The sequence below is a fragment of the Fusarium proliferatum genome (assembly GCF_900067095.1).
Source record: "Fusarium proliferatum ET1 genome assembly, contig: FPRO_scaffold001, whole genome shotgun sequence".
In the NCBI taxonomy this organism is placed as follows: domain Eukaryota; kingdom Fungi; phylum Ascomycota; class Sordariomycetes; order Hypocreales; family Nectriaceae; genus Fusarium; species Fusarium proliferatum.
The window spans coordinates 1,433,230-1,458,237 of NW_022194790.1; the positions used below are offsets into that span (position 1 = coordinate 1,433,230).

The 25,008-nt window shown below is 49.3% G+C and overlaps 6 protein-coding genes and 1 non-coding gene across 7 annotated transcripts; all 7 read left to right on the top strand.

Moving 5' to 3' along the window:
* Nucleotides 1-714: 714 nt before the first annotated feature.
* Nucleotides 715-2,284, top strand: FPRO_01607 (uncharacterized protein; the record flags this gene model as incomplete). The annotated part of the gene is made up of 2 exons (XM_031229595.1): nt 715-816; nt 887-2,284. The coding sequence occupies 2 exons, from the start codon at nt 715-717 to the stop codon at nt 2,282-2,284; spliced, it is 1,500 nt and encodes a 499-aa protein (XP_031074866.1).
* Nucleotides 2,285-7,730: 5,446 nt separating this feature from the next.
* FPRO_01606 (uncharacterized protein) lies at nt 7,731-11,145 on the top strand (the record flags this gene model as incomplete). Its single annotated transcript, XM_031229606.1, has 3 exons — nt 7,731-8,597; nt 8,648-9,241; nt 9,295-11,145. The coding sequence occupies 3 exons, from the start codon at nt 7,731-7,733 to the stop codon at nt 11,143-11,145; spliced, it is 3,312 nt and encodes a 1,103-aa protein (XP_031074867.1).
* A 2,652-nt stretch (nt 11,146-13,797) lies between these two features.
* On the top strand, nt 13,798-16,302 carry FPRO_01605 (uncharacterized protein; the record flags this gene model as incomplete). Its single annotated transcript, XM_031229617.1, has 5 exons — nt 13,798-14,374; nt 14,450-14,560; nt 14,641-14,753; nt 14,802-14,879; nt 14,929-16,302. The coding sequence occupies 5 exons, from the start codon at nt 13,798-13,800 to the stop codon at nt 16,300-16,302; spliced, it is 2,253 nt and encodes a 750-aa protein (XP_031074868.1).
* Nucleotides 16,303-16,903: 601 nt separating this feature from the next.
* Nucleotides 16,904-18,091, top strand: FPRO_01604 (uncharacterized protein; the record flags this gene model as incomplete). The annotated part of the gene is made up of 1 exon (XM_031229628.1): nt 16,904-18,091. One exon carries the CDS (start codon nt 16,904-16,906, stop codon nt 18,089-18,091), a length of 1,188 nt encoding a protein of 395 aa, XP_031074869.1.
* A 496-nt stretch (nt 18,092-18,587) lies between these two features.
* FPRO_01603 (uncharacterized protein) lies at nt 18,588-20,073 on the top strand (the record flags this gene model as incomplete). Its single annotated transcript, XM_031229639.1, has 3 exons — nt 18,588-18,649; nt 18,705-18,753; nt 18,808-20,073. The coding sequence occupies 3 exons, from the start codon at nt 18,588-18,590 to the stop codon at nt 20,071-20,073; spliced, it is 1,377 nt and encodes a 458-aa protein (XP_031074870.1).
* Nucleotides 20,074-20,760: 687 nt separating this feature from the next.
* FPRO_01602 (putative kinesin-related protein bimC) lies at nt 20,761-24,351 on the top strand (the record flags this gene model as incomplete). Its single annotated transcript, XM_031229650.1, has 3 exons — nt 20,761-21,198; nt 21,249-22,955; nt 23,005-24,351. The coding sequence occupies 3 exons, from the start codon at nt 20,761-20,763 to the stop codon at nt 24,349-24,351; spliced, it is 3,492 nt and encodes a 1,163-aa protein (XP_031074871.1).
* A 377-nt stretch (nt 24,352-24,728) lies between these two features.
* Nucleotides 24,729-24,818, top strand: tRNA. The gene is given in 2 exon segments: nt 24,729-24,765; nt 24,784-24,818. It is a non-coding gene; the product is annotated as a tRNA-Glu (tRNA).
* Nucleotides 24,819-25,008: the final 190 nt, after the last annotated feature.

Here is a 25,008-nt window from a genome sequence, read left to right on the forward strand (position 1 = left end):
TATGAGGAGCAAGTAGTAGCCATCTCTCCCATGGCAGGATGATAAATATTTTATTATTAGAGTAAAATGGCGCTCCATCTTAAAGAAAGGATGACATATGCGCTGCTCATTTGCCCCAACATGCTCTGACTTCAGAGATTTCAACACAAAGGAGTTAGCCATATGGCGTTGGCGTAAATCTTTGACGAAGCGAAAGAGTGTGCTTGCTAAGCCAGAGAACAAAGAAATGCGGCTTGCTCTAGTTAATGGATGCCGACATGATGAGTCTGGCATCCGCGGGACAGAACCCGGTTTTGGTTGGCCTCCCCCGCCCAGCGGACTGAATGAGGCGCTGAGGAAAGCCTGACCTGTCGAATATCGCAAGGTAACAGTGTCTGTTGGTGTGAGGTTGAAGACGGGGACTAATAATACTGCGTAGAAGGCGCATGAGGTTGGTGATGAGGGTACACGTGACAGGGTGTCCTCTCTCAGGCGCAACGTCTCATTGGCTGATAGGCCAAAGCTCCCTGTCCCCGTACCTTAGCCTCGGGCCCCTCCATCTCAATATCCTACGACAACTTTACTTACACGTCGTTACAACGTGGTAACTTCAAGGCTGACTTTAACATTACCTGTCGACTTTGACAGATCTACTGCCTCCACCATTTCTTTGTGCCCGAACCTCTGCACTCTGCTAAATTATGCGCTGAGGCTTGCCGTCATTTGCCGCTGGCCATGTCTGAACCCGGGAGCTACAAGCAACGAAAGGAGGACTTTGTGTCCAATCTCTCTGGCGGCTCTGTCGCAGAAATCAATTATGTTACATCCGTTGCGGCTGTTGGTACCCCCATTTCACCTGCTCATACCATGTTGTGCATGAATAGTTGTTGATTTTGAATTGTTACAGGTAGCAATTATTCTATGGTCCGTCCTCCAAGCCCGCCAGTCCTTCTTCGAACCGTATACCGTACTCGCATTCGCTGTTGATTTCCTTCTCAACGTTGGAGCCATTCTCCTGTCAATAACTCTCTATTCAAAATCACCGCTTCTTCTGAACCTTCTTCTCATTACGCCTGCGATTCTCATCTTCGTCCTCCCACCTCAATCTGCGAGCCGGAAGAAGAAGCTCAAGGTCCCTCCAAATGCGCGGTCCAAGGAAAACTCCGGGCAGCTTGATGTCTTATCAACGAAGCCTTTTCTTACAAACTTTCGCGGTTGCATGATGATTGTCACCTGTGTGGCCATTCTTGCTGTCGATTTCCGCTTGTTTCCGAGACGGTTTGCCAAGGTTGAGACCTGGGGTACTTCTCTGATGGACTTAGGTGTTGGATCCTTTGTCTTCTCAGCAGGCCTTGTTGCAGCTCGTCCTGTACTGCGTGAGAAAGCGATAGGTCGCACAACAGGCCGGGCAACACCTCTTTCCCACCGGATCGTGCATTCGCTGCGCCATTCTATCCCACTACTAGTGCTTGGGCTGATACGTTTCCTGAGTGTCAAGGGTCTGGACTACGCCGAACATGTGACAGAATACGGTGTTCACTGGAACTTCTTCTTCACCCTTGGTTTTCTGCCCCCATTTGTTGCCATCTTCCAGTCAGCTCTGAAATGGATTCCTTCATTTGCAGCCCTGTCGTTGTTGGTGGGCGTTACATATCAAATTCTGCTTGAAACCACTAGTCTAAAGGCGTACGTCTTGACGGCACCCAGGACCGACCTAATCAGTATGAACCGGGAAGGTATTTTCAGCTTCATTGGATACCTGGCGATTTTCCTTGCTGGGCAAGATACGGGCATGTTTGTCATTCCCCGTAACATCCCTCCCAAGAGTACCGCCAGCCCTGGAGCCCAGAGGAACACCCTTCTGATGACCATGGCTGTTTGGGGTGGTGTCTGGACTGGGCTCTACTTGCTCTCCACGAATTATCACTATGGTTTCGGCTTGGCAGTATCCCGTCGCATGGCAAACCTACCCTATGTTTTATGGGTTGTTGCCTTCAACACCTTGCAACTGCTGGGTTTTGCGGTCATCGACACGATATTCTTCCCTACCTTCTATAATGCTCAAGACGCAAAGACGGAGAAGGTGGCGTATACACAGGCCACCAGTCATGTAATTCGAGCATACAATCGTAACGGACTGGCCATCTTCTTGTTGGCAAACTTGTTGACTGGTTTGGTCAATATGACAGTCAACACACTGGATGCTACCCCTGTACTGACAATGGGAATATTAGTTGCATATACCGCAACGATCACAGGGGTCGCGGTAGCATTAGATGCTTATAATATCAGCATCAAGCTTTAAGCATCGCGTCTGGCATTTTGATCTCACATATCTAGCGCAGCATTTCGTCGGCCTTGTGGTCATTATAGAGGTTATTTAATAGAACGCGGTCAAAGTACGCAGATAATAAGCTGAACTTATGTTGATTCCATTGGTACACGTCAATGCAAATGATTTCTAAACTTCTAGTGGTTCATGGTTAGCAAATGCCCTAAGCATTCCGCATGGCTTTTAATGCATTTAGAGGTGAGTTGCAACAGGTTTGCATACCGTGCTGTTTCTCGTTATACGTCTGTCTAAATACCTAAGCAAGGACAGAGAAGTTGTATCCCTGCTAGACGACATGAGAGAAGTTCATGCTTCTTAAACTGATCTCAGAACGGACACTCCTCTTTCTAGGATACCTCAAGACAGAACGAAGGGCTGTTCAATCATGAAGGGAAGGCCTCTCACTTCATGATGATTCCAACCCAGCTTGCTTGAAGCTCAGAGGTAAGTTGGATACTACTTCGAACATATGCGAACATCACCATCGTTGGTGACGTGATGGATTCAGTTCCTGCGGAGATTGATAAGTAGTCCCATATGCAGAGTACCCATATTGCAAAAGCAAACCTAGTTATGACTGCTACGGGAGCATGATTTATCACAACTATCGATCGAGAGCGTAGATCGAGAGGGGAATCAGGGCCATGACTAGGATCAAGTCATGTGTTAGAGATGAACTGCCGGGTGAATGTAACGCGATCTTCACTTATGCAATTGCGATTGAGATTGCGATTCAAGACACAAGCATATTTGAGGATCTAGGTAAAGATTCAAGGCGTTATCGACGACTAGGATTACTGGCCCGGCATGTTACTTGGCGGGCTCATGATGAACGCGTCGTGACAGGAAGTGAGGGGTGATTCCAAGTTCAGCTGAAATGCATGTATATAACGTACCATTTATACATGACATAGTGGCTCAGCTGAGAAGGAATCTATTGAAAAGCAAAGGTTGATAACCCATCATGACAGTGGAAGCCATATTTATGAGATCCGTACCAGGTTTGACGTTCATGAACCAAACATTTGGACGTGAAAGTTGATCTCCAGTTCCCGCATCGATTCTCCCGAAAGAAAGAATCTGTTTGTGGAGACGGCGTCGCCGGAAGATGACGTCTGAAACGAGGAAAAGAAGTCAAAGCAACCTTGTCAAGCTCAAATTCACGTCAGATGGATCCCTGTCTGCTTTACGCGTAGCTCATCTCCGGTATTAATGCTGCTCTTAGTCTCTTAGACTTCTACACCACAAGCGCGGCCTTGTTGTGCAAGTTCCCATCGCAAAACAGTCGTGCACGTTCAGACGGCTTCCTGAACGTGTGCTATTTCCCCATCTGCCTTGGTCCAGCACGTCAATGTTGGATAAAAATATATACCGTGGCGTCTAAGTCGCGGGAAAATATAAGATGATATTAGGGTGTTTCAGGAGTCCGTGGGGGAAAAAGGACTGTCTCGGGATAAATGGTTAATATCAACATAGCCTGAGAAGCACATGCAATAATGGAATCAGTGCTTGTAAGCCGCAACTGAGATTTTGCTGTTGTTGAAGTCATCAAAAGAATTTGGTTGTTTGACCTGGGGAAATGAATGACAAGCGAGATTCGACGCTGATCAAGTGTGCCCAACCCAGAGCATGAGAATCTACGGATAGTGTATGCATGACATTCGGTTTAAGCAAGGTCAAGGAAGAAACCATAGGCTAACCCCAGGGAAGATGCTGTGAACAAGATGATGGCCTAAATATCCTAAATTTGCAATACATCATCTCACGGTAACGTTAAGGCGCAATAAGTCTTAAGACTGCCCATATCAGAAATTGCTATTATTGTGGCAAACTCCAGAATCCTCTATGTTTTCCTTTATTATTACGCAGTTACAGCCTCTTAACCCATTATTCGCTGGAGGTGAGCCATCGCTGTAAGATGATCTCCTCGCCGGTATGTGTCTTATGTGTGGTGAGTACCTAACTTAAAAAAGCTTTGCGCCATAAAAAGAAACTACTTCCGATAAATCTCACAGCGTAGTAGTATGTATATTACTCCAAGAAGTAAAGTGCGCTCGTGACGAACCTAGTGATTGTGATGTGTATGCCGAGGTGCCTAGGGAAGATGGTGTCGAGGTTGAACCTTGAACCTAGACATCACATCTCGACAGCTAAATCAAGGTTACATTCTGTAAAGTGAGAATTACAGAGTCAAGCTATGGGGAAACCTGAGTTGCTATTGTCTGATACACTTCATAGTACGGAGTACTCTGTATCATAATATCATTGCAGGCTCGAGAATACAGTCATTTGCACCCAGCTGAGTTGGACGAGCGGAGCAAAAGCTCAACCCTGAGATCGTCTTCATGTATATTCTAGAACCATGGCACGGTTTGGCTACTTCCATCTTAACTTCTCGAAATAAGTGGAAACTTGGCCTCGAGCTTCCTTTGTTCAACTTGGTGCGGGCTGAATACGAGGAACAAGACCATGGACGGGCCCAGGCGAGACGGACCGTGGGATGAGCAGTTGGAGCTGGACAAGACGGTGTTGAGCAAGCTGATCATCAAGTAGCTATGGTACCTTGCTTGCCCTTGATGCGAACGAGGAACCAGAAGGAGGGTTGAGTTGATGCACCCATTTAATGCAGTCAGTTGGCTTGGAATCTTGAACTGTCATCCATCCACGTACATACACTATCATCGACGGTCTGACCGACAACTTGCTCAATGCTCACAACATCGTGACGCGGGTTGCCGTGAATGTCATCAAGAAGAAAAGCCAAAGCTGAGACCACCCACCTTCAGAGAACAACCCCCTCGCAAAGCCCACTTGTAAGATTACTGGTCAATGCCTCGCATCACATACCGGACGTTTTGTCCTTGCCTTGGATGTAATAAAGACCTCCCTGATTGAGCTGATGCTGCTGTCAGCATGGGATACACGCACGATATTGAGTTGATGTCCGTGATGACCGACTTTGAGATTATTGGCTTCAGGCACCAAATTCAATTCCCAGGTACGCGACGTCAGACGAACAGGGACCTGAGAGAAGGTCTCGGCTGGGCAGAACTTAGGTTGGACTAGCTTCAGACGCCTCGAAACAAGGGTCAAGGGCACGAGAAAGGTCAAGAGACTTGATGGTGCGAGCACTAGCCGATGGCTTTCGGTTGAAGCATGATATCCAATCTCGAGAAAACAAGAGACATAAGGATGAGAGAAGGGAGAGTTGGTAGAGGAACAAGAGGCTTGTTTTTGTTTTCCTTTATTTTGTTTTGTTTTTTTGGGTCAGGTAATGGTTCGTCATCGTCATTCAATAATCAATATCTCCATGTAATAAATGAGCCATAATCTATTGAGCCGAAGGTCTAAATACTTGCCATTTTAAAGTTGATGGCCATTGTAACTCTGTAAGTTCTCAGTTGCGGAATATTATTCTCTTGACCAGCTGATAGCGCCAATGTCGGGAACTAACAAGGTGCTGTAATGAGATCAAGAGCACTCGTCGGATGAGACACGGAATGGTGACAGAAGATGCAGCTGGAGTTGAAAGATGGAACACAAAACTGTATCCGTACCGTACCGTACCGTACCTGCAGGAACGACAGCGCTATATTCAGGGGTACTGCAGTGGTACTCTGTGCTGCGCTCGATTCAGACGCTACATACCCTCATAATGGATCTTGATGCGTTCAAACCCATGCAGAGTCCCCCTTCCAGCCAAGGTTCTTTTTCCCCCTCGACTCCTTGCATTTGATCATATACAAGGTCAGGCAGGGCATGCATGGATGTATCAGCGGGCGGGCATCTTGAGACTTGACAGATTTCGACTGAAAAGTCTCACAAGTTTCAATGCTCTAACGCTTTTTCAGTTGAGAGAGCGCCCTAACTAGTCTAATTAATGGGTCGGGTCAGTGTTGTTTGTTAGTGTTTACTTACTGGAGTTGATGAATTGACTGATTGTTTTCCCCTCTCCATTGGAAGATCCATCATTCGAGGGTCCCACACCTGCAGCCCAACCTACCTAGGTACCTCTACCCTGGTCTCATAGTCTCTTAGAACGTCTCATATCGTCCTGGCGCCCGAGTCTTTGAGTCTTGAGAGTCCCATCTGGGAAATTGATGAATGGCTTCCCTTCTCTCGGACCGGGGTGTTGTACATGAAAATCGCATGTTTATCCCGCATGAAATTAAGTACCTCGAACCCATTTAGATCCGATTGACGCTTGTTTCTGCTTCCCTCCCGTCCACTAAGCAAAGTTCCCCTTCAGACTCAGACCGACTCCCTCCACCTCCAAGTTCCAACCTCTCTGTCTGAGTCTGATAGCGCGAGAGGCCCCGACTCAAGACACGGTCCTCACACCATTTTGCTAAACTCACCTAACGTTAGGGACCTGGCTTGTTTGGTTTGGTTTGGTGGTTGGCAGTTGTTCTGTTACCACATCCGTTTAATTGAACCTCGTTCCCGATCGACTCTTTCCCTTCTTCTTCACTCGCATGTTTCTGGCTGGCGACTTTGATATTTCACGTCTCCTTGGACGTTGCGCGTCGCTACTATCGCATAGCATAGCATAGCATCGCACTGCATTGCGCGTTAGGTCGAACCGACGATCTCAACTCTCTTTTGCGCTCCATCGCGCGCCCCAACCTCCAGTCCAGTCAAGTCCCGTCTCGTCAAGCCCAATTGGATCCAGTCCTATCAAAAAAGGGGAGTTAATTAGCACCTGCAGGATCCAAGGCCCAAGACCAAGGCGCAGCGAAACACAGGGCATCAACACAACAACAAAAAAAGAATCCATACCTACATTCAGTTCAGTGCCATTCGCAGCCCAGCCCTGTTCGGCTGCCAACGCATCCAGTGTCGGCCGTCCTCCAATCCTGATCCGCCCGTCGCGGCCGTTTAGCTGCACCTCAGACCGCAGAACTCAGCTTTGTATTGGATCAGTCCCGTTCGCCCCGAAAATATAATCAGAAGCCAAAACAAGCGAGCAAGAAGCAAGCAGACGCAGCAGCAGAAGCAAGAAAGCGGATACGACCGATATCGAGTAATTCGCAATTCGTCGCGCGCGCACCATGAGATAGTCGAGACACGCACGAACTCTACTCGGCTCTACTCTTCCCAACTCTTGCTCAAATTCTTTTTAGTACTCCTTCATTGACTTGGAAACGGCTTCCCCCGTCTTTGTCGCTTGTTACAACTGCTTTGCTTCTCTGGCGCCGCGTGCATATTATCCCCGGTTCAGCGCTTCCCTAGACCGGGCTGTCTGAAACTGCCAGGTATTTCGACCTGCATATTCGCATCCGCCGCCTGGCTTTTTTTTCCTGAGCGCCACTGCCAGAAAACCTCAACTCTCGCGCACACCGTTGTATTGTGTGTTTTAAAAACGCTCTGCCAAACGGTTTGATCCGTCAGATTTATTTTACGCGTCTGGGCGTGGAAGATGTCGTCGGCTGCCCTACAGACGGCCCCCCATCAACACACCGCTCTGGCCTCGTCCCCCTTGAGCACACCGTCGTCCCGCCAGTACAGGCCCTCGCACTCATCCCCTAATGGTAACGGCCAGGCGTACAATGCCCAGCAGACCTCGACCGCTTCTTCATCTTCGCGACGACCTCCTTCACGAAAAACGAACGACAGCGCTCCCTCACCTTCTTACCATCTAGCTCCCGGCTTCGGTTCACCCGTCACCGCCTCGGCGCCTAACGATCAAGAACCTTCAGCCTCTGCCTCCGACTGGCAAGACAACATGCCTCCCGTCGCTCCACCAAGGACCTCGTCCAACCACCAAGGTGGTAGTTCGCGGAGGTCTCAGTATTCTAACGAAAAGCCGACCAATTCTCCCCGTCGAAACGAATCCACTCGAACTGGTTCGCGTGGTGATTCAGCGGCTGCCGAGAACGGTCACCGAAGCAGCAAGGCTGACACTGCTGCCCGAGCCAGTAGCCGAGACGGCAGGGCCGCAACCACTTCCATGCCAGTCCGATCCGCACACAGCACGCCCTCGAAACCCGTCCACGATGCCACTGACAGCTTGACGAAAGCAATTGCTGCTGCTCAAGATACCATCGACCGGGATCGCAATCATGCTGCAGCCCAGCACAACAACGTCGAAGATGCCGCGGCGCCGCCTCCTGTTGTCGCGACGGGTGATCACCATGAGGAACGACGAGGACAACGAAGTCGGCACGATCATAGCCGAAGCCACAAGGGCAATACCAAGTTTGGCGATTTTATTCTGGGTAACACTATCGGTGAAGGTGAATTTGGCAAAGTGAAACTGGGTTGGAAGCAGGACAGTAGCGTCCAGGTAAGCTAGCAATTAGTCTTGTTGGGGACACTCGACTCACAATATCACAGGTTGCTATCAAGCTCATCAAGAGAGACAGTGTGGGTAGCAACCCCTCTCGTTTCGCCAAGATTTACCGCGAAGTTGCCATCCTTCGCGGAGTCCAGCACCCTAATATTGTGCGTCTAATCGACAAGGTCGAGACAGACCGACACATTGGTATCATCCTCGAGTATGCGTCGGGTGGTGAACTTTTTGACTACATCCTTAACCACCGTTATCTCAAGGACAACGCGGCTCGTCGCTTGTTTGCCCAGCTCGTGTCTGGTGTTGGATATCTCCATAAGAAGGGAATCGTACATCGGGATCTGAAACTGGAAAACTTGCTACTCGATCGAAACCGCAACATTATTATTACCGACTTCGGCTTCGCCAACACCTTTGACCCCAATGAAGAATTGAGTAAGGAGGAAGAGCTTAATCTCACAGATAAGGAATTTGTGAAGCGAATGGGCTTAGACCGGGTCAAGATGAACGGATCTAGGAAGGGTGACCTCATGCAGACGAGTTGTGGTAGTCCTTGTTATGCTGCGCCTGAACTGGTTGTCAGTGATTCTCTTTATACTGGACGCAAGGTGGACGTCTGGAGTTGCGGTGTCATTTTGGTAAGTCGTGCGATTGACACAGAACGAGAGTTTTGACTGACCATTGTTTACAGTATGCCATGCTCGCCGGTTACCTCCCCTTCGACGATGACCCCGCCAATCCCGAAGGCGACAACATCAACCTTTTATACAAGTATATCGTGACAACGCCTCTAACCTTCCCTGAATACGTCACCCCTCACGCTCGAGACCTCCTCCGCCGCATACTCGTGCCCAACCCTCGCAAGAGAGCGGATCTATTCGAAGTTGCTCGGCACAGCTGGCTGAGTGAATACGCGAACCTCGTTGAATTCATCACAAGCTCGACAACGTTACCATCAGAAGTCCCCGATTCGGGTGTGTCACCAGACGATTACGCCGAGGCCCCAACGATTGCCCGAAGCTCTTCTGTCCGCGAAGCATCGAAGCAAAAACAATCTCATCCTCCTGTTGTTGGAGGACTGGCAAAGACTCATGGCAGTGTCGATCCCGAATCTGAGACTACTCATCGCAGCACACCGAAAGATGCAAAGCGAAGAACAGTCCAGGTTGAATACGTGGCCCCTACGACGAAAACTCAGCGTGGTGCAGATGCCGCGCCTTCAAAACCTAGTTCACATTCCCTCCAACAGCAGGCACCAGTGGATGTGCCTGATGCCAATACTGAGAAGCCTCTTCCTCGTGAACCCCCTATGGCAAAGGACAACCCTTCTCGTACCCAGTCAAGACGTCCACAGAGCTCGCACAAGAGTGCTGTTCCCCACAGGCCAGCTCGCGATACTCGCGCCACTTCCGACAATGCCTTTATGACTGGGCCAGCCAACACAGCAAGGCCAAGGACCCAGGGTTCAATGCAATCTTCTGCATCAATGGGTCTGCAGTCTCATGGGAACTATGGTCAGCCTGCACCTCCCACTATTGCCGATACAAACGCACACGGTCGAATTCAACAGCCTCAGAATCCTGAGGATGAGGAGAACATCGCCAAGACTGTGGGTAGTGTTCCTCCCAAGGTGATGAAGATGTCGACTTTCCAGAATGAGACAAAGTCGGCAGGCAGAGGTCACAAGAGGTCAAACACTCTCGGTGATCTTGGTAACAAGATCATGGGTCGCAGCGGGTCTATCTTTGGGGGACGGTCTAAGAAGCGACCGGAGCAGCAGCAGCAGCCTGACAAATCAAGGAAGTATCCTCCCGTCAGTATGCCCACCACCATGATGCCAGGTGAGGAAGCTGGTCCCAGGCCCTCCATGGAATCAAAGGCATCCCGACGATCATTCTCTCTCGGCCTTGGAAAGAAGCGTAGTGGCAGCGTTCAAGGTTCTAGTGATAAGAAGGACCGTCGGTTCTCTCTGGTCAAGGCGATGGGACTTGGCAAGGACCAGGGAAGTGTAACTGGATCTGAGGCGGATTCACAGCAGGATTTGCCCATCCAACACCCTCGAGCTGAGCAGCTCCGTGGCTACAGCGCTCACGAAGAGGCTCGACATAGCGAACCCTACTTTGACGCCCCCTACGAACAATACCCCCAACGTGATACAGCACAGTCTAGCCCTGTGTACCACACACGCCATACGAACGCTCAACAACAAGATGGCCGGAGACCCAGCGCAATCCCTACATATATACAAGGTAGTCATCTGAACACAGGCTCGGACTCATCAGTGGATGTACGGCGACCTCCCACTGATTCAAGGTCTCGCCCATACCAAGCCGACTTTTCAGAGTCTGAAGGTTATGATGGACGACCAGTCGGAAGCAGTCGCGACGACCGATCAAGTGTGCTCCAGAAGAGCCACAAGAAGTTTGCGGATGCGTACGATGGAGAGAATTACCGTGGGCACGAAGGAAGCAGCGGAGCCGCCAAGCGGGTAATGGATTTTTTCAGGAGACGCGGAAAGGCAAGGGGTGGTGAGGACCGGTGAACAGAGCATGCGTTCAGCACCAGGAGTTAACGGCGTACCGTCTGAGTTTGAAGATCTCTTGTCTGGAAGTTCTGCACCAATGTTCGCAGTTGGATGCCATAATTGTCATTATCTATTATTTTTTTGCCGGGACGCTAAACACCACACACATTCATCTACCAGTAATGAGGGACGAACACCAAGGGCTCTCGACGATGCCCGTACGCAACTTGGAGACCGCCTAGCGTTGGTCCTCTCCATAATGCACGCACATAACTACACATACTCACATCACATCATGGCGTAAGGGGATACGAGATTGAGACTGGGTGGTGGTCCCGGATGGTTATACTGCTCTACACTCTACTACATACATTTACTCGGTTAAGCAAAGTTTGTTGTTTCATAAGCGGTAGATGGGGGAACAAAGATGTGGGCTGGATGACCCAATGTTTCTGTACATTCTGAATCGCCGAAGAAGGAAGAAGGAAGAAGAGAAGAAAAGAGGAGAGGGAGGGACGGAAAGTGTTTTATTTTATTTGTCTGTTCGTATACAACGCATCTCAGCCAGGTTTGTCTCAAAGAAGGCATCAGCAAGCGAGGCCAAAACATTCCAGTGACATGAAATCATTTGGCTTGTGACTTAACTGTTCCATTTGCTTTCAATAAGGAGACCGAAAAGGATTGATCGACGGTGATCAAGTACGGGCGCTTCGACCTGGGCCACAATATATTTACGCGGTTATACATATATGAGATATTGAAGATAAAATCTATGTAGACAATTACTCTTTTTAGGAATTGAGATTTCTGAGCTTTTCGGTTATAGGTATCTATGAGCCGATTTTCTACACGTGAGTTCGGCTGCAATTAGCACTTACGTACCTACTCGGTTATTGCTGTTGGTAATGCCAGATTTTCCCAGAGCCGTTAGCTGGTTGCATTTCTTTCATGAGAGATGATCAAATCTCATATATGTTCATTGCACTAAGGTGGCCCAGGAAATGGCAATATATACTGTTACTTAAACATAGCATCCAGTTGGTATACAAGTATCGTTTAGATAGAGTTCGCAAATACTGATAGTACTCATCCACCACCACAGCTAACCTAGAGTCACGCGACGAGTCATGCTTGATAACGCAGTGGGATATCTTTGCGAAACAAACATCCTCTGTGCAACGGGTAGAACTAGATTTGCGTGTACTTTGTGAAGATATCCGTTGTCCCACGATTGAGATGTAGTGCTCTATGCCTATAAAGACCCCTTGGGGTTTTGAGGGAGAAACCTAAGCTATTGAAACATTTGAGTCAATAGGCGTGGTGGTCTTGGATAGCTGGATTTTTGTAAAGAGGGCGAGGTGCTCAACAAACCAACTGCTAGCCTTCAAACTAGTCACTAGAAGGAAGATACTGTCTTGCTGTTAAGTATAATAGTGTTCATGTGATCTATATGTTAACGTCAGGTTGGCTGGCTATACTCGCAAGTTATATATTTAGCCGTCAACTCTAAATACTATATCTAAGAAGAATAAGTTTCTAACTGTTCTCTAGAGGTAAATTACCTACGCTCTTTAATTCTGAATATCTGACCCAAAGACAGGTAATGTCTTGCGCATCCTGAACCAGTTGTTAAGCTTGAGCAGCCAGCAACAAGTCCCGCTCAGCTTCATTGCAACTGCGTTATCCCCTGGCTGAAAAGCAGTCTCTGGTGGGTTGGGTTACGTGGATTGTATTGCGTTACCAGGGGCGGAGTCCACGAAGCGTATCCGACGGCGTATTGACCAATTCACCATTCGGCTCCGACTCGAGTTACACCCGAGTGGTATCCCCGTGCCGTACACGCTTTGTTGTCATATTGCGTCACTTGGAGGGATGGACACCTACCTAAGCATTGTTATCATTCAAGGGACAACGGTACGTATCGAGTCAAGCCACAGCCAAGTCCAATTCAAGGAAACTTGATTGTGGTCCCTGTCGATCACTTACGCTTTGGGTGGCCAAGCTCCTGTTGTGGTCATGCCAAGCCTCAACCCGGCACCTCACATCCGAGAAAGTCGGGGATATCATCGATAAGCTTGTTTATTCGTAGCGTGTCTCCAGTAGCCTGTTTGTTGGGCCTGTTTTGAGCATTGGCAGAGCTGAGTCTCCTTGTTGGCCTTTGCGATAGAGGCTAGGTAATAGTGATAGCTAATAAGCGTTGATGTTTGTCGAGAATAGTAAATGAGTCACGATAGAACTAGAAACGTCGAGATTCTTTGAAGCGAGCGAGCTCAGGGATCACGGGGCAAACTAGTCCATAGCATCTGATAATCTGAGGCTGCACCGCCTCACTTTGCCTCTGGCAGCACTACATGGAACCAATCAAGCAGAACTATAGCTGGGCTCCCTCACCGATTTCGACGACATCAGAGATACATCACCACGCTAGGCTCATGGCCTGGACAGTTCCAGCCACATTAAAGTGGGTCGCTATCCACTGACGCCACTGGACAACCAGCGTCATCTCAGATCTAGCTCCCGCCTTAAAGCCAAGCCCTTGGCTCTTGGTCCTCCTGCATCGGTTACTTGCAACTTCGACGTTTACCCAAACTCTCACCACGCACAAGACGACTATCTTTTCTGATAGTTCACGGCTTCGCATCACACTCTCGAGAGTCAAACACCTGTTCGATGAAGGAAGCTTCTCCTGATCCACCCAATATAGATGGCAGTCGCTCTGGTGCACAACCCGCAGCGCCCACTGCTCAGGGCTTGAATGAGCACAGCAACAACACTCAACACAAAGAGTTGAACGAAAAACAGAATGGCAGCTCTGGCTCTGTCAACGGCGGTGACCCTCAAGGTCCCAGCCGAAACAACTCCTCTCTTCTCAAGGCCCTCTCTGCTGGCCATGTCCCGTCTCACTCATCGTCTCAGGCTGCACGGCCGGGGTCTGTCATAGAGACTCCCAACAAGGCCGAGGAGCCGTCACAAGAGAAACCCAATTCAACCAGCAAAATGAACAGATTCTTCGCTGAAGTTAAGCGAAGCGTCAAAATTTCCATCTTCCACAGTTGGCTCAACATCCTCCTCATCTTCGTCCCTGTTGGTATCGCAGTATCTCAGGTAGATGGCATTAGTGGAGGTATCGTTTTTGCACTTAATGCAGTTGCCATTATTCCTCTTGCTGGTCTCTTAGCTTTTGCTACCGAGTCTGTTGCCCGAAAGATGGGCGATGCTCTTGGCGCGTTGCTGAATGTCACTTTTGGTAAGTCTACTAAAACACCACACCACACCACACCACACCACACCACACAGAGTCTAATCCGCATGTTTATTATAGGTAACGCCGTGGAACTCATTATCTTCATCTCAGCCTTGACGAAAAACGAGATTCGCATTGTTCAGGCATCTCTATTAGGTTCAATCTTAGCGAATTTATTGCTTATCCTAGGTGCGCTCCCTCCCCTTTGCTGTCACCCACTTCAGAGGTTGGCCAGCGTTCAACTTCAAATAATAACAGTTTCAATTTAGGTATGAGCATGCTTCTTGGTGGCTTGCGCTTCAGAGAGCAAGTCTATAACAGTACTGTCACTCAAATGAGTGCTTGTTTGCTCAGTTTGAGTGTTATCAGCCTTGTTCTGCCGGTATGTTACAAACACCCTATATCTATACGCGTACTAACCATTTAAAAGACAGCCTTTCATGCTTCCTTCCGAGATAATGCTCTCGCTGACCAGCAATCCCTCAAAATCAGCCGTGGAACGAGCATAGTAAGTCTCAAGTTCATACAAAATCATTTGAATATGCTAACAAACATAGGTCCTGCTGCTTGTATACGTCATCTATCTCATGTTCCAGCTCAAATCTCATGCTTACATGTATGAGTCGACTCCTCAGCATATCATCGATGCTGAGTTGGCCCCTGGACCCGCTGCCGGCCTTCTGGATTCTTCCAGCTCTGACGACAGTTCATCCTCAAGTTCAGATTCATCTGACTCTGACTCATCCCACGGTACAATGCGTAAGAAAATGAAGAAGGTCCTACGAAATAGGCGGCATAGAAGATCTAGCACTGCTTCGGTTGATACCGCTGATACCAAAGGAACCCGCAGCACCTCGTTCACAACGACAAACACCACCCCGCAGGATGAGGTCTCTGAGGCAACAGCTTCGCGTCATCGTATTCCTCGCTTTCCATCTTACGAAGGTAGTGAGAGTGCCATTGAAGAAGAGGATGAAGAAGAGGCAAAGCGTTCACGTCGACGCCGTCGATATCGCCGACATAGGCACCGCAAGAGCAAAAAGCAAGCTCGTCATGCCAAGAAGGCCGCAGGCGTTACTGAGGCACAGAATGAGATGCCCGAAAATGCTCTGCAGAATAATGACGAAGGTGAGCCTCGACGTGTGGACTTCGCCGTCCAGGGTGACCTTGAGGCTGGCCCCTCAAACACCGGCAAACGGCCATTTCCCCTTCGGGGATTGTCTGTCAAAAACATCGCCCCCGTTTTCACTGAAAAGTCGACGGTGGCATCTACTCCCGTCCCTCACGTTCGCTATGGAATTAGGCGCACAAATTCTCTCCCGGACCGTCTCCAGTTTCGAGCGCCAGGCGCCATGTTGCCCTCTTCTGTTCCTCCAATCTTGACTGCCCCTGGTGCTCAAATGATCGCCAAGGAACAGGAGAACGAAGAAGAACACCTCACCCAAGCTGGTGCCATCATTCTCCTCCTCGTCTCCACAGCTTTAGTTGCAGTTTGCGCTGAATTTCTGGTTGATTCTATTAAAGAGGTCGTTGAGAATTCTGGAGTCAATGAGGTCGGAATTGGTCTCATCATTCTCCCTATTGTTGGCAACGCTGCTGAACATGTCACCGCCATCAAGGTCGCATACAAAAATCACATGGATCTTGCGATCGGTGTGGCTGTAGGCAGCTCCATTCAAATTGCTCTACTCCTTACTCCCGTCATGGTTATTCTCGGATGGATCCTGGACAAGGACATGTCTCTTTACTTTACACTATTTGAGACCGTCTGTCTGTTCGTTTCGGCGTTTATTGTCAACTTCCTTGTCCTGGACGGACGAAGCAATTATCTAGAAGGTGCTCTGCTCTGTGCGGTGTACATCATCATTGCTGTTGTAGCTTTCTTCTATCCCGATGACGGGAAAGCCAGCGAGTGGGGTGGGGGCAGTTAGTCTGCGTCATAGAAACTCGGTCGGTGAGGGCTGAGGATGGGCTTTACTTATATCAAATATCGCGAGTAGTAACAACATGGGCTGAGATGCCCAGCAGTAGTTAGCACAACTTACAAAAGGAAAAGAATAACTCAAATTGACAAGATAACCCAATGTTTGGAAGCAACAGTAATACCTATAGTGACCTAAACCAATGCAATTAATTGACATATCATGCCCTGGGTATTGGCGTATCGCAACCCAGCATTCTGCCTCGTGATACCACCAAGGGCTGTGTAAGCTCAAAGCGGCGTGGTGTTTGTGGAAATTAAGCGGCACAGCCACTACTTTAAACCAACATGATGTCAACAAAGGAGGTCAAAAGGCTAAAGGAAACATGTATAGACTTCCTTCATAAACCCTCAATTGCTCACCAACAACCAATTTTGGGTAATTCTTTGCTCCTTAACCCTGGATCCTGCTTGGTTTAAGCTTATATGTGGTCGCAGGTGTCCACTTTTGAATCCCTGCTAAACATCGTCATGTGTGCTTGAGGGCCTACACCTAATTTCAACAACAACAACAACAACAACAACATCATCATCATCATCATCATATCAACATGTGTTTCGGAAGCAAGAAAGAGACGAATAATGACCCTGCGCCTCGTCCTGCACAGAGGCCGGCATCTTCTCAGAGTCAAGGAGATGTAAAGAAGAGCAAATACAACCCTCAAAATGACCCAAATCAATATGCTGGAGAGTCTAGCTATTCTGCGCCCCCAGGGCCTCCCACAGACAGAAAACAGGCCTCGGATTTTGCACCACCTCCGGGACCACCACCTGGTCAATCTTCATCACAACAATATTCTGCTCCTCTAGGACCACCGCCGGGCAAGGCCGCAGCGCAGTATGATGCACCTTCATACTCTGCACCTCCAGGTCCTCCACCAGGCCAAGGAGATTACGCGCCACCATCTGGACCTCCTCCCAAGCATGATTGGGAGGTGGCAGTTCCGGATACTTCACTGTTCCCTCCACCACCCGCTATCTTCAGCGGCTACGATAGATCTCCTACGAGTAATGCTACTGAGGAAGAGGCCAACGCTGGCGAGGACTGGTGCCAGTCATATCCATTGACAGCGCCCATTAACTTAGACCAGACTGGAAAGACAGCTCTCCGGGCGGGCAACATTCGCCTCATGGAGCCCGTGGGCTTCAGTGGTAAGCTCACTTGGATGGAACCAGGACATTGGCAAGGTTGGAGTAAAAAGAACTCACCTGACCGTTGCATTATTGGTTACCCACCTCTCTACTCAGTAACTGAGCATGACCCTATTCGCCTCGGCCAGCCCAAGACTATCTACTACGAAGTTAAGCTTGCCCGCGACAGCCCTGAGGTATTCATCGCCCTGGGTTTCACCGCGCTACCCTATCCTTCATTCCGCATGCCAGGCTGGCATCGCGGAAGTCTAGCAGTACATGGTGACGACGGACACAAATACGTCAACGATCGCTGGGGTGGCCGCGATTTTACTCAGACTTTCAAGCGTGGAGAGACTTATGGTATTGGCATGACCTTGCGTTCTGTTGGTGGACCTAAGCCGCAGGTTGATATCTTCTTTACGCGCAACGGTACGATGACGGGTGGGTGGGCGCTCCATGAGGAGACTGATGCTGAACAAGATTTACCGGTTACAGGATTGGAGGGTTTCCATGATCTAAGTTGTGCTATTGGAACGTATGATGGGATTAAGTTTGAAGCAATGTTTGAGCCGTCAAAGTGGTTGTATAACCCGTTTCAGTTCTAAGCTTAGAACGAGCTGGGTATGGCCAAAATGAATTGTTCGTTGGATTTTGAAACTATAATAGATAGTTCTTGATTGTAATAAGTAAGCGATTTCTTGTTGCCGAGCTCCCAAAAAGATGATTGGTTTCATCTCAACACTCCCTTTTATGGTACTGCTGTGTCGATGTTGGTTAGTATGGATAGTCGAGGTCCTTGAATGGTACGACCAGACTAGTTTGGCCAAAGCAGTCAACGCACACTATTAACATCTTCTTGAATTGGTCATTGATGCAAAATTCACAGACTTGTAGATCAAAATAGTTCCTACCTATCGAAGGTTAAAGGCACCTGTAGGGCATCTACCTACTAAGCCAGTGTGGTGTAGGTTAAGTTTACATGCATCTAACGGGACAGGTACCCCCATATCTACAACCCCACCACTGACCAAAGCATCGCGACCGATCGTGACTTGGTGATCAACACCATCGCACATTAACATTTCTATCGCAACCTATAACATGGAGGTCGATAGCGATAATGGACCTCTCACTCTTTTCGCCACGGGCGCTGCTGTGGAAAAGTAAGTTCCTCGACCCGGATGCACGCATGTAGACATGAAAACCTGACCGCAATAGGGACGTCTGGCCTGCTGTGCGCAGTGACATAATTGCCAGACTTGACAAGGTACTACCACCGGTCGCTTTGCGATTGCTTCGACCTAGAGACTGACTGCTTCAGATTGCGCACAACGAATTCCCCATCCCTAAACTACCGCCTCCACCACCGGCTCACCAGCCTCCTGTCGAGGTGCGAGCATCTGCGCCCTCGTCACCACAAGCCGAATCGTCTCAAGAAACGAACAAGGAAACTTCTGCAACCGAGTCGCTTCCAGCTACGCAAGTCATCGATGGCGCGCTACCCAAGCAACTGGCCGATATGGTCATTGACATCACGAAACACCTCGAGACCTTTGAGACGCACCCCCCACACACCATCCAGCGCCTTGCCGAGCTGATCTTACGACCCAGAGCGCATTACAGAGCAGTAGCGCCTTATCTACATGCCGTTGATCGCGTAGTCCAAGTGACATCGAGCACGAAGACATATCCCCTGCCACCGCCTATTCCTGACATGTCTTCAATGCATTTGAATGGCGAGGACCCCAAGGATCCGGCAGTCTCAGTCTCATGGAGCAACCCTACAACGGCAGCACTGGGCACAGATGAAGCGCTAGGAGGAGCACTGCTAACGCCTATTCCTTGGTTGACGAGGCGCAGCCCGGAGAGTTCACAGGACACCCCGGGAGCCCAAATTCACAGCGAAAGCACCGAGACCATCGAGGGTCCCAATGGAGTGGGAAGCATCGAGACAGTTTCAGTCAGCGTCAACGGAATTCCATCTACAGGGCATGCACGAGGGGTCACACAAGGAGAACTCTTACGCCAAGAGCAAAGAGCCGGCGTGGTCCCCGTCAGCCAACTGTCAAGAGCCCAAGAAGTGGTTCTTGAGGGAGAACGTATGACGATGGACGACGAAGAGGACGAAGAGCCACGTGAGGAAGAAGACGAGATACCCCATGCCAGAGGACCCGAAGAGATCGGCATGAGCGACACCGGCCCTCAATCCACAACTACGAGTTTCATGTCAGAAGGTAGCATGGGGATGCAAGGGATCGATGTCGAGGCGGCAGTTGGCAGGAAACATGACGATGACGAGGAAGGCAAGGTCGATGTGGACGCTGATGGAGATGCTGAGGGTGAGAGTGAACCCAAGAGCCCTGGCGCAGAGAGCGTAGGCTCCAAGAGGGAGGCAGACGAAGACCTTGAAAGCGAAACCCACAAGAAGCTAAAGGAAGAGGAAGAAGAAGACAAAGCCGAGGACGACAAGAAAGCTGATACAGCGGCTTCTGATGTTAAGGAAGAAGAGAAAAAGGGAGAGGAAGCCAAAGCTCCAGCGAGCCAGACGAAGTCAGAAGCCGATGACAATAAGATGGATACCGAATAGCAATCTATCCGCCTCAGAGCGCTTCATGATGAGACGAATCTACAAATCCTGGAGTTTTGATTAATTTTTTTGAATTACATAGAAGGCGTACTTGAGCATTTATCCCCTTACGGGAATATAATGCCGTTTATGTTTAACCTTGAATCACATGGGATCTAATCAAAATCAAAGTGTCTTATGATGACAACGGAAATCATGATACTCGCACCCAAGACATGAAATAATGGCCTATCGTAACATGACTTTGACCGCTTTTAGTGAGAGTTCCATTGAATGTGAACCAGGATAGCGACCTAGTAAGAGCTAATGGTTGCTGGTTGTCGTGGCAACAGACGCCCTAGCTTGTGTTGACCCTAGCCCGTTCCACCGAAACATGGTTAAACAGCTGTACTATTTACTTTACTTTACCTTATGCCAAACAGCCCTGCCACCATCATAACCAAGACCATATGCAGGCATCCCCTCCTTACACTGTCAACGTATTCGAGGTTCTACAAGTTTCAAACATTTTTGCTCCTTTAGTTTCATACTCGATCAAGCGAATGTGCAGCGTCTGAAGCATCCTCGAGGCTTCTTCTACAGCCTTCAACACCAGACTCAACTCGATAGAAACTCAACCACAAAAAGTTGCCCATCGTGGCTCCTCCACGCCCAACCCGCTCCGATCGGGAGCACAGCCGCATCGCCATGGCTCCAGGCGTGCGCGCTGCTACCGCCAACAGCAGCCGCTCCAGCGTAAGAGCTGGGTCAAGAGCACCACCGACACGATATGGCTCATCGCTCGCGACGCGCAACGGCGCCGTATCGCCAACTGGATCTATCGCTTCAGTGAACACTGTTAATACCATCGGAACTAAGCGCAAGGAGCGCGACTTTGAGGCCGAGTCTAGCGCCGAGGAGACGAATATCCAGGTCGTCGTGCGATGTCGTGGACGCAACGAGCGTGAGGTCCGCGAGAACAGCAATGTTGTTGTTACGGCAGATGCAGTCAAGGGAAAGATTGTCGAGTTATCAATGGGCTCCAATGCCTTGAGTAACCGCTCATATAATTTTGATCGCGTCTTTTCTCAGGCGGCGGATCAAAACATGGTTTTTGATGATACAGTAAAGCCAATCCTGGACGAGGTGGGTTGAAAGAGCATACGGGACACAAATTTAGTCACTAACTGTCTTAGATGCTTTCCGGATATAACTGCACCATCTTTGCCTATGGACAGACAGGCACAGGAAAGACATATACCATGTCTGGTGACATGACCGACACTCTGGGTATGCTCTCAGACGAAGCTGGTATCATTCCCCGAGTCCTACAGACCCTATTCAACAAACTCGAGCTTGAAAATGCCGAGAGTACGATCAAGTGCTCCTTTATTGAACTTTACAACGAAGAACTCCGCGATCTGCTTTCATCTGACGAGGGCAACAAGCTCAAGATTTTCGACGACACTTCACGACGAGGCCATCTCAGCACCATTGTTCAGGGCATGGAGGAGAAGCACATCAAGAGCGCTACCGAGGGTGTCAAAGTGCTCCAGGACGGCAGTTTGAAACGCCAGGTTGCTGCTACAAAGTGCAACGATCTAAGTTCTCGCAGTCACACGGTCTTCACCATTACCACATATGTCCGAAAGCCAAACGAGCACGGCGTGGATGCTCTTGTTAGTGCTGGAAAGCTGAACCTTGTCGATTTGGCTGGAAGTGAGAACATTCAGCGATCAGGAGCTGAAAACAAGCGTGCTGCGGAGGCTGGCCTCATCAACAAGTCACTCTTGACTCTCGGTCGAGTCATCAATGCGCTTGTGGACCGTAGCTCTCATATTCCCTACCGGGAGTCCAAGCTGACTCGTTTGTTACAAGACTCACTCGGTGGTAGAACAAAGACTTGCATTATTGCAACCATTTCTCCCGCCAAGAGTAACCTGGAGGAGACCATATCAACACTCGACTATGCCTTCAGGGCCAAGAACATCAAGAACAAGCCCCAGCTCAACCCTATGGTCGAGAAGAAAACACTGCTCAGGGACTTTACTATGGAAATCGAGAAGCTCAAGAGTGAGCTCATCGCTACTCGCCAACGCAACGGTGTCTATCTCTCGAACGAAGCCTACGAAGAGATGACGGCCCAAAGCGAATCTCGCCGCATCGTCAATGAGGAACAGGCTGCCAAGCTTGAGACCCTGGAAAACAACTTGCGCAACAAGGTCCAGGAGCTGTTCAGCCTACAGTCTACGTTCATGGGACTAAAGAAGGATCACGAGGGCACAAAAGCCCAGTTGGACGATACCAAGGAAGTGTTGGACCAAACCGAGATTGTTCTTTCTGCAACACGGAAGTCACTTGCCGAGGAAACCAAGATCAGAAAAGCACACCAGAAGACAGAGCAGAAGCTCACCGAGGTTGGCGGAGAGCTCATCAACAAGCTGCATAAGACAGTCCGCGATGTTGGTGGTCTCCATGCCAAGAACAAGCGAAAGTCGGATCTTCAGTCGATCAACCGAAACACATGGACAACATCTCAAGATCAGGTCGCTGATGTTACCTCCATGGTCGAGCGTCGGATCAATGAGTTTCAGGAGGAACAGCAAGAACATATTGCAAGCGTCGGACAGCGCATGGAGAACTTTGTAGATGAGGAGCTGCGCAAGCTGTCGACTACACAAACTTTCCTAGATGAGCACTTGAGCACATTCACTCAGTCGAAGAAGGACTTGCTCCAGTCGAAGCAGAAGTCGAAGGAGGATATGGATGAGGTTTTGGAGGAGATCAAAGTTGTTCGTGACACAGTCAAGGAGCGAATGGGCGAGAGCCTGCAGTCTATCTCTCATTCTGCCGAGAGGATAGCGGCAGATATGTTGAATGAGATGACTGCGTTCCACGGACAGGTAAGCTTTTGTGTTATAGCTTCAAAGGCCATATTCTAACCGGTTACAGCTTCACAACTCTTACAGTGCTATTGGTAAAGACTTCAAGTCCACCTTCGAGGATCTTGTTAAGCATATCACTGCTCAGCGAGCTGAGTGCGACAACCTCAAGCGACAGCTCCAAGCAGCAACAAATACGATTGTGCTACAAAATGCTACAATCTCTTCGCGAATTCAAGATGCCCTAGTGGAAGAGCGTCGCCAAGCCGTTGATGAACGTCAGAAGCTCATGAATCAAATAACAGCTCTTATCAACACCCATGCCGACGCTCAGGAGTCACGGCTCCACGACAGAGCTTCACAGATCCAGAAGAGCATCACGGCAACCAGCGCCAACTTGGAGCAGGCCGTCGATACATATGGCGAGGGTATGTCAACGTGGGATGTGAGGGAGGGCGAGCTACTGGACGAGGTCAAGAAGTCTCGTGAGCAGCTCAAGACAAAGTTGAAGGATGACTGGACAGCTGCCAGTGACCACAGCAGCTCCATCCAAGCTACTGCCAAGTCTGTTCATGCCGAGACTGTTCGTGTTGTCGACGAGCAAATCAAGGACCTCGATGTTCAAATGGAAGCGCTAGATGATTTTGTCAGCCGTGCAAAGACTGAGAACGGCCATCACCATGAGTCTCACAGCGTGTCCGTTCAGTCGTTGTCCAGTACTGTCGAGGAGTCTTTCGGAAACATTTCATCGCACTTCAAGTCTACATTTGACCGCGTCAAGAACTTGGGCGAGGAGATGGAGCTCGACCTTGGTGATCTTCAAGACGGCTTAGAGCCACTCAATGATCAGCTCTGCCAACCCCTGGCTAACTTGCGCGAAGACATCACCCGCGCAGCCCTCCAAGAATACCAGCCAACTGGTGAAACACCAGCCAAGGTCCAATATCATTACCCCACTGACCTTCCTCGCACTGAAGACCACGATCTCATCATTTCACGCATCGACGAGGTTTCCACACCAACCAAGGATCGTGACGGGTCTGACAGGGATAACACCATGGTCTTTGCTGACCTTGACTGCCCCCAGAAAATGATGACATCGCCAGTCCGACCTCCGCCGTCTCGCATGTCCAATGCTAGCGCTCCTGAACACATAGGTCTGGCCGGAAGCCTTCGCGAAGTCAACCCCAATGTGCCAAATCACACAACGGGATCAATAGGCTTCGATCCTCGCGCCAGCATTATATCTATGCCCCCTGAGCGCACTTTGCCACTGTTTAAGCGCAGCACGCGTGTGACTCGCAGTGCCAAGAAGGTTGGAGTCAGGGATCCCATCATCTCCGAGGGCGGCGAGAACATGCTTCCTACCGCGCTTGAGGAGAGTCTGTCTAGGAGAAAGAGTCCAAGGCTTAACTGAAAACTCTTATACACTACACTGTCTGTTACTGTTCCTTTGTTTGCAGGGCCTTTCGAATCTGGGAGTTTGGGGCGTTGTAAGGAAGCATCGCTATGTATGGATGGGTTTCTTCATTGTTCGATTCCCAGCACTGTTGGCTAGGGTTTCGTTGCAGGGTTATTTGAGTACTTGATACCCTTTGACTTTTAGACAATTAAAGTAACGAATGCTATTCACATCAGCATGGCCTCTCTTGTCTGCAGCTCCCGTCTGCAGCTCCCGTCCGCACTGTCTTTAAACTACTGCGGTATCAGTTAAACAAGCATCAAGCTTGGGTGGTACATGTGCCTCAGCGTTGTTGATACCAAAATTGAGGCCTTGTATTATAAGCAACATCATCCGGTATGGTGTAGTGGCTAACATTTCGCGCTCTCATAACCTGAGAGATCAGTTCCGCGGAGCCCAGGGTTCGATTCCCTGTACCGGAGTTTGTCTTTTGCTGTTTCTTTTACTTGTATGGAAGTTTTTGTTACCTTTTTACCTCCTCCATTGGGAGCATCTACTAAAGATGGGTAAAGTGAGTAACTGTCAGGTGTGAAATTGTTTATTCTTTTCTGCTGGATATTCATTCGCATTGTACCATGCATGCCGTGAATACCTAATTACTAGGTAATGCAT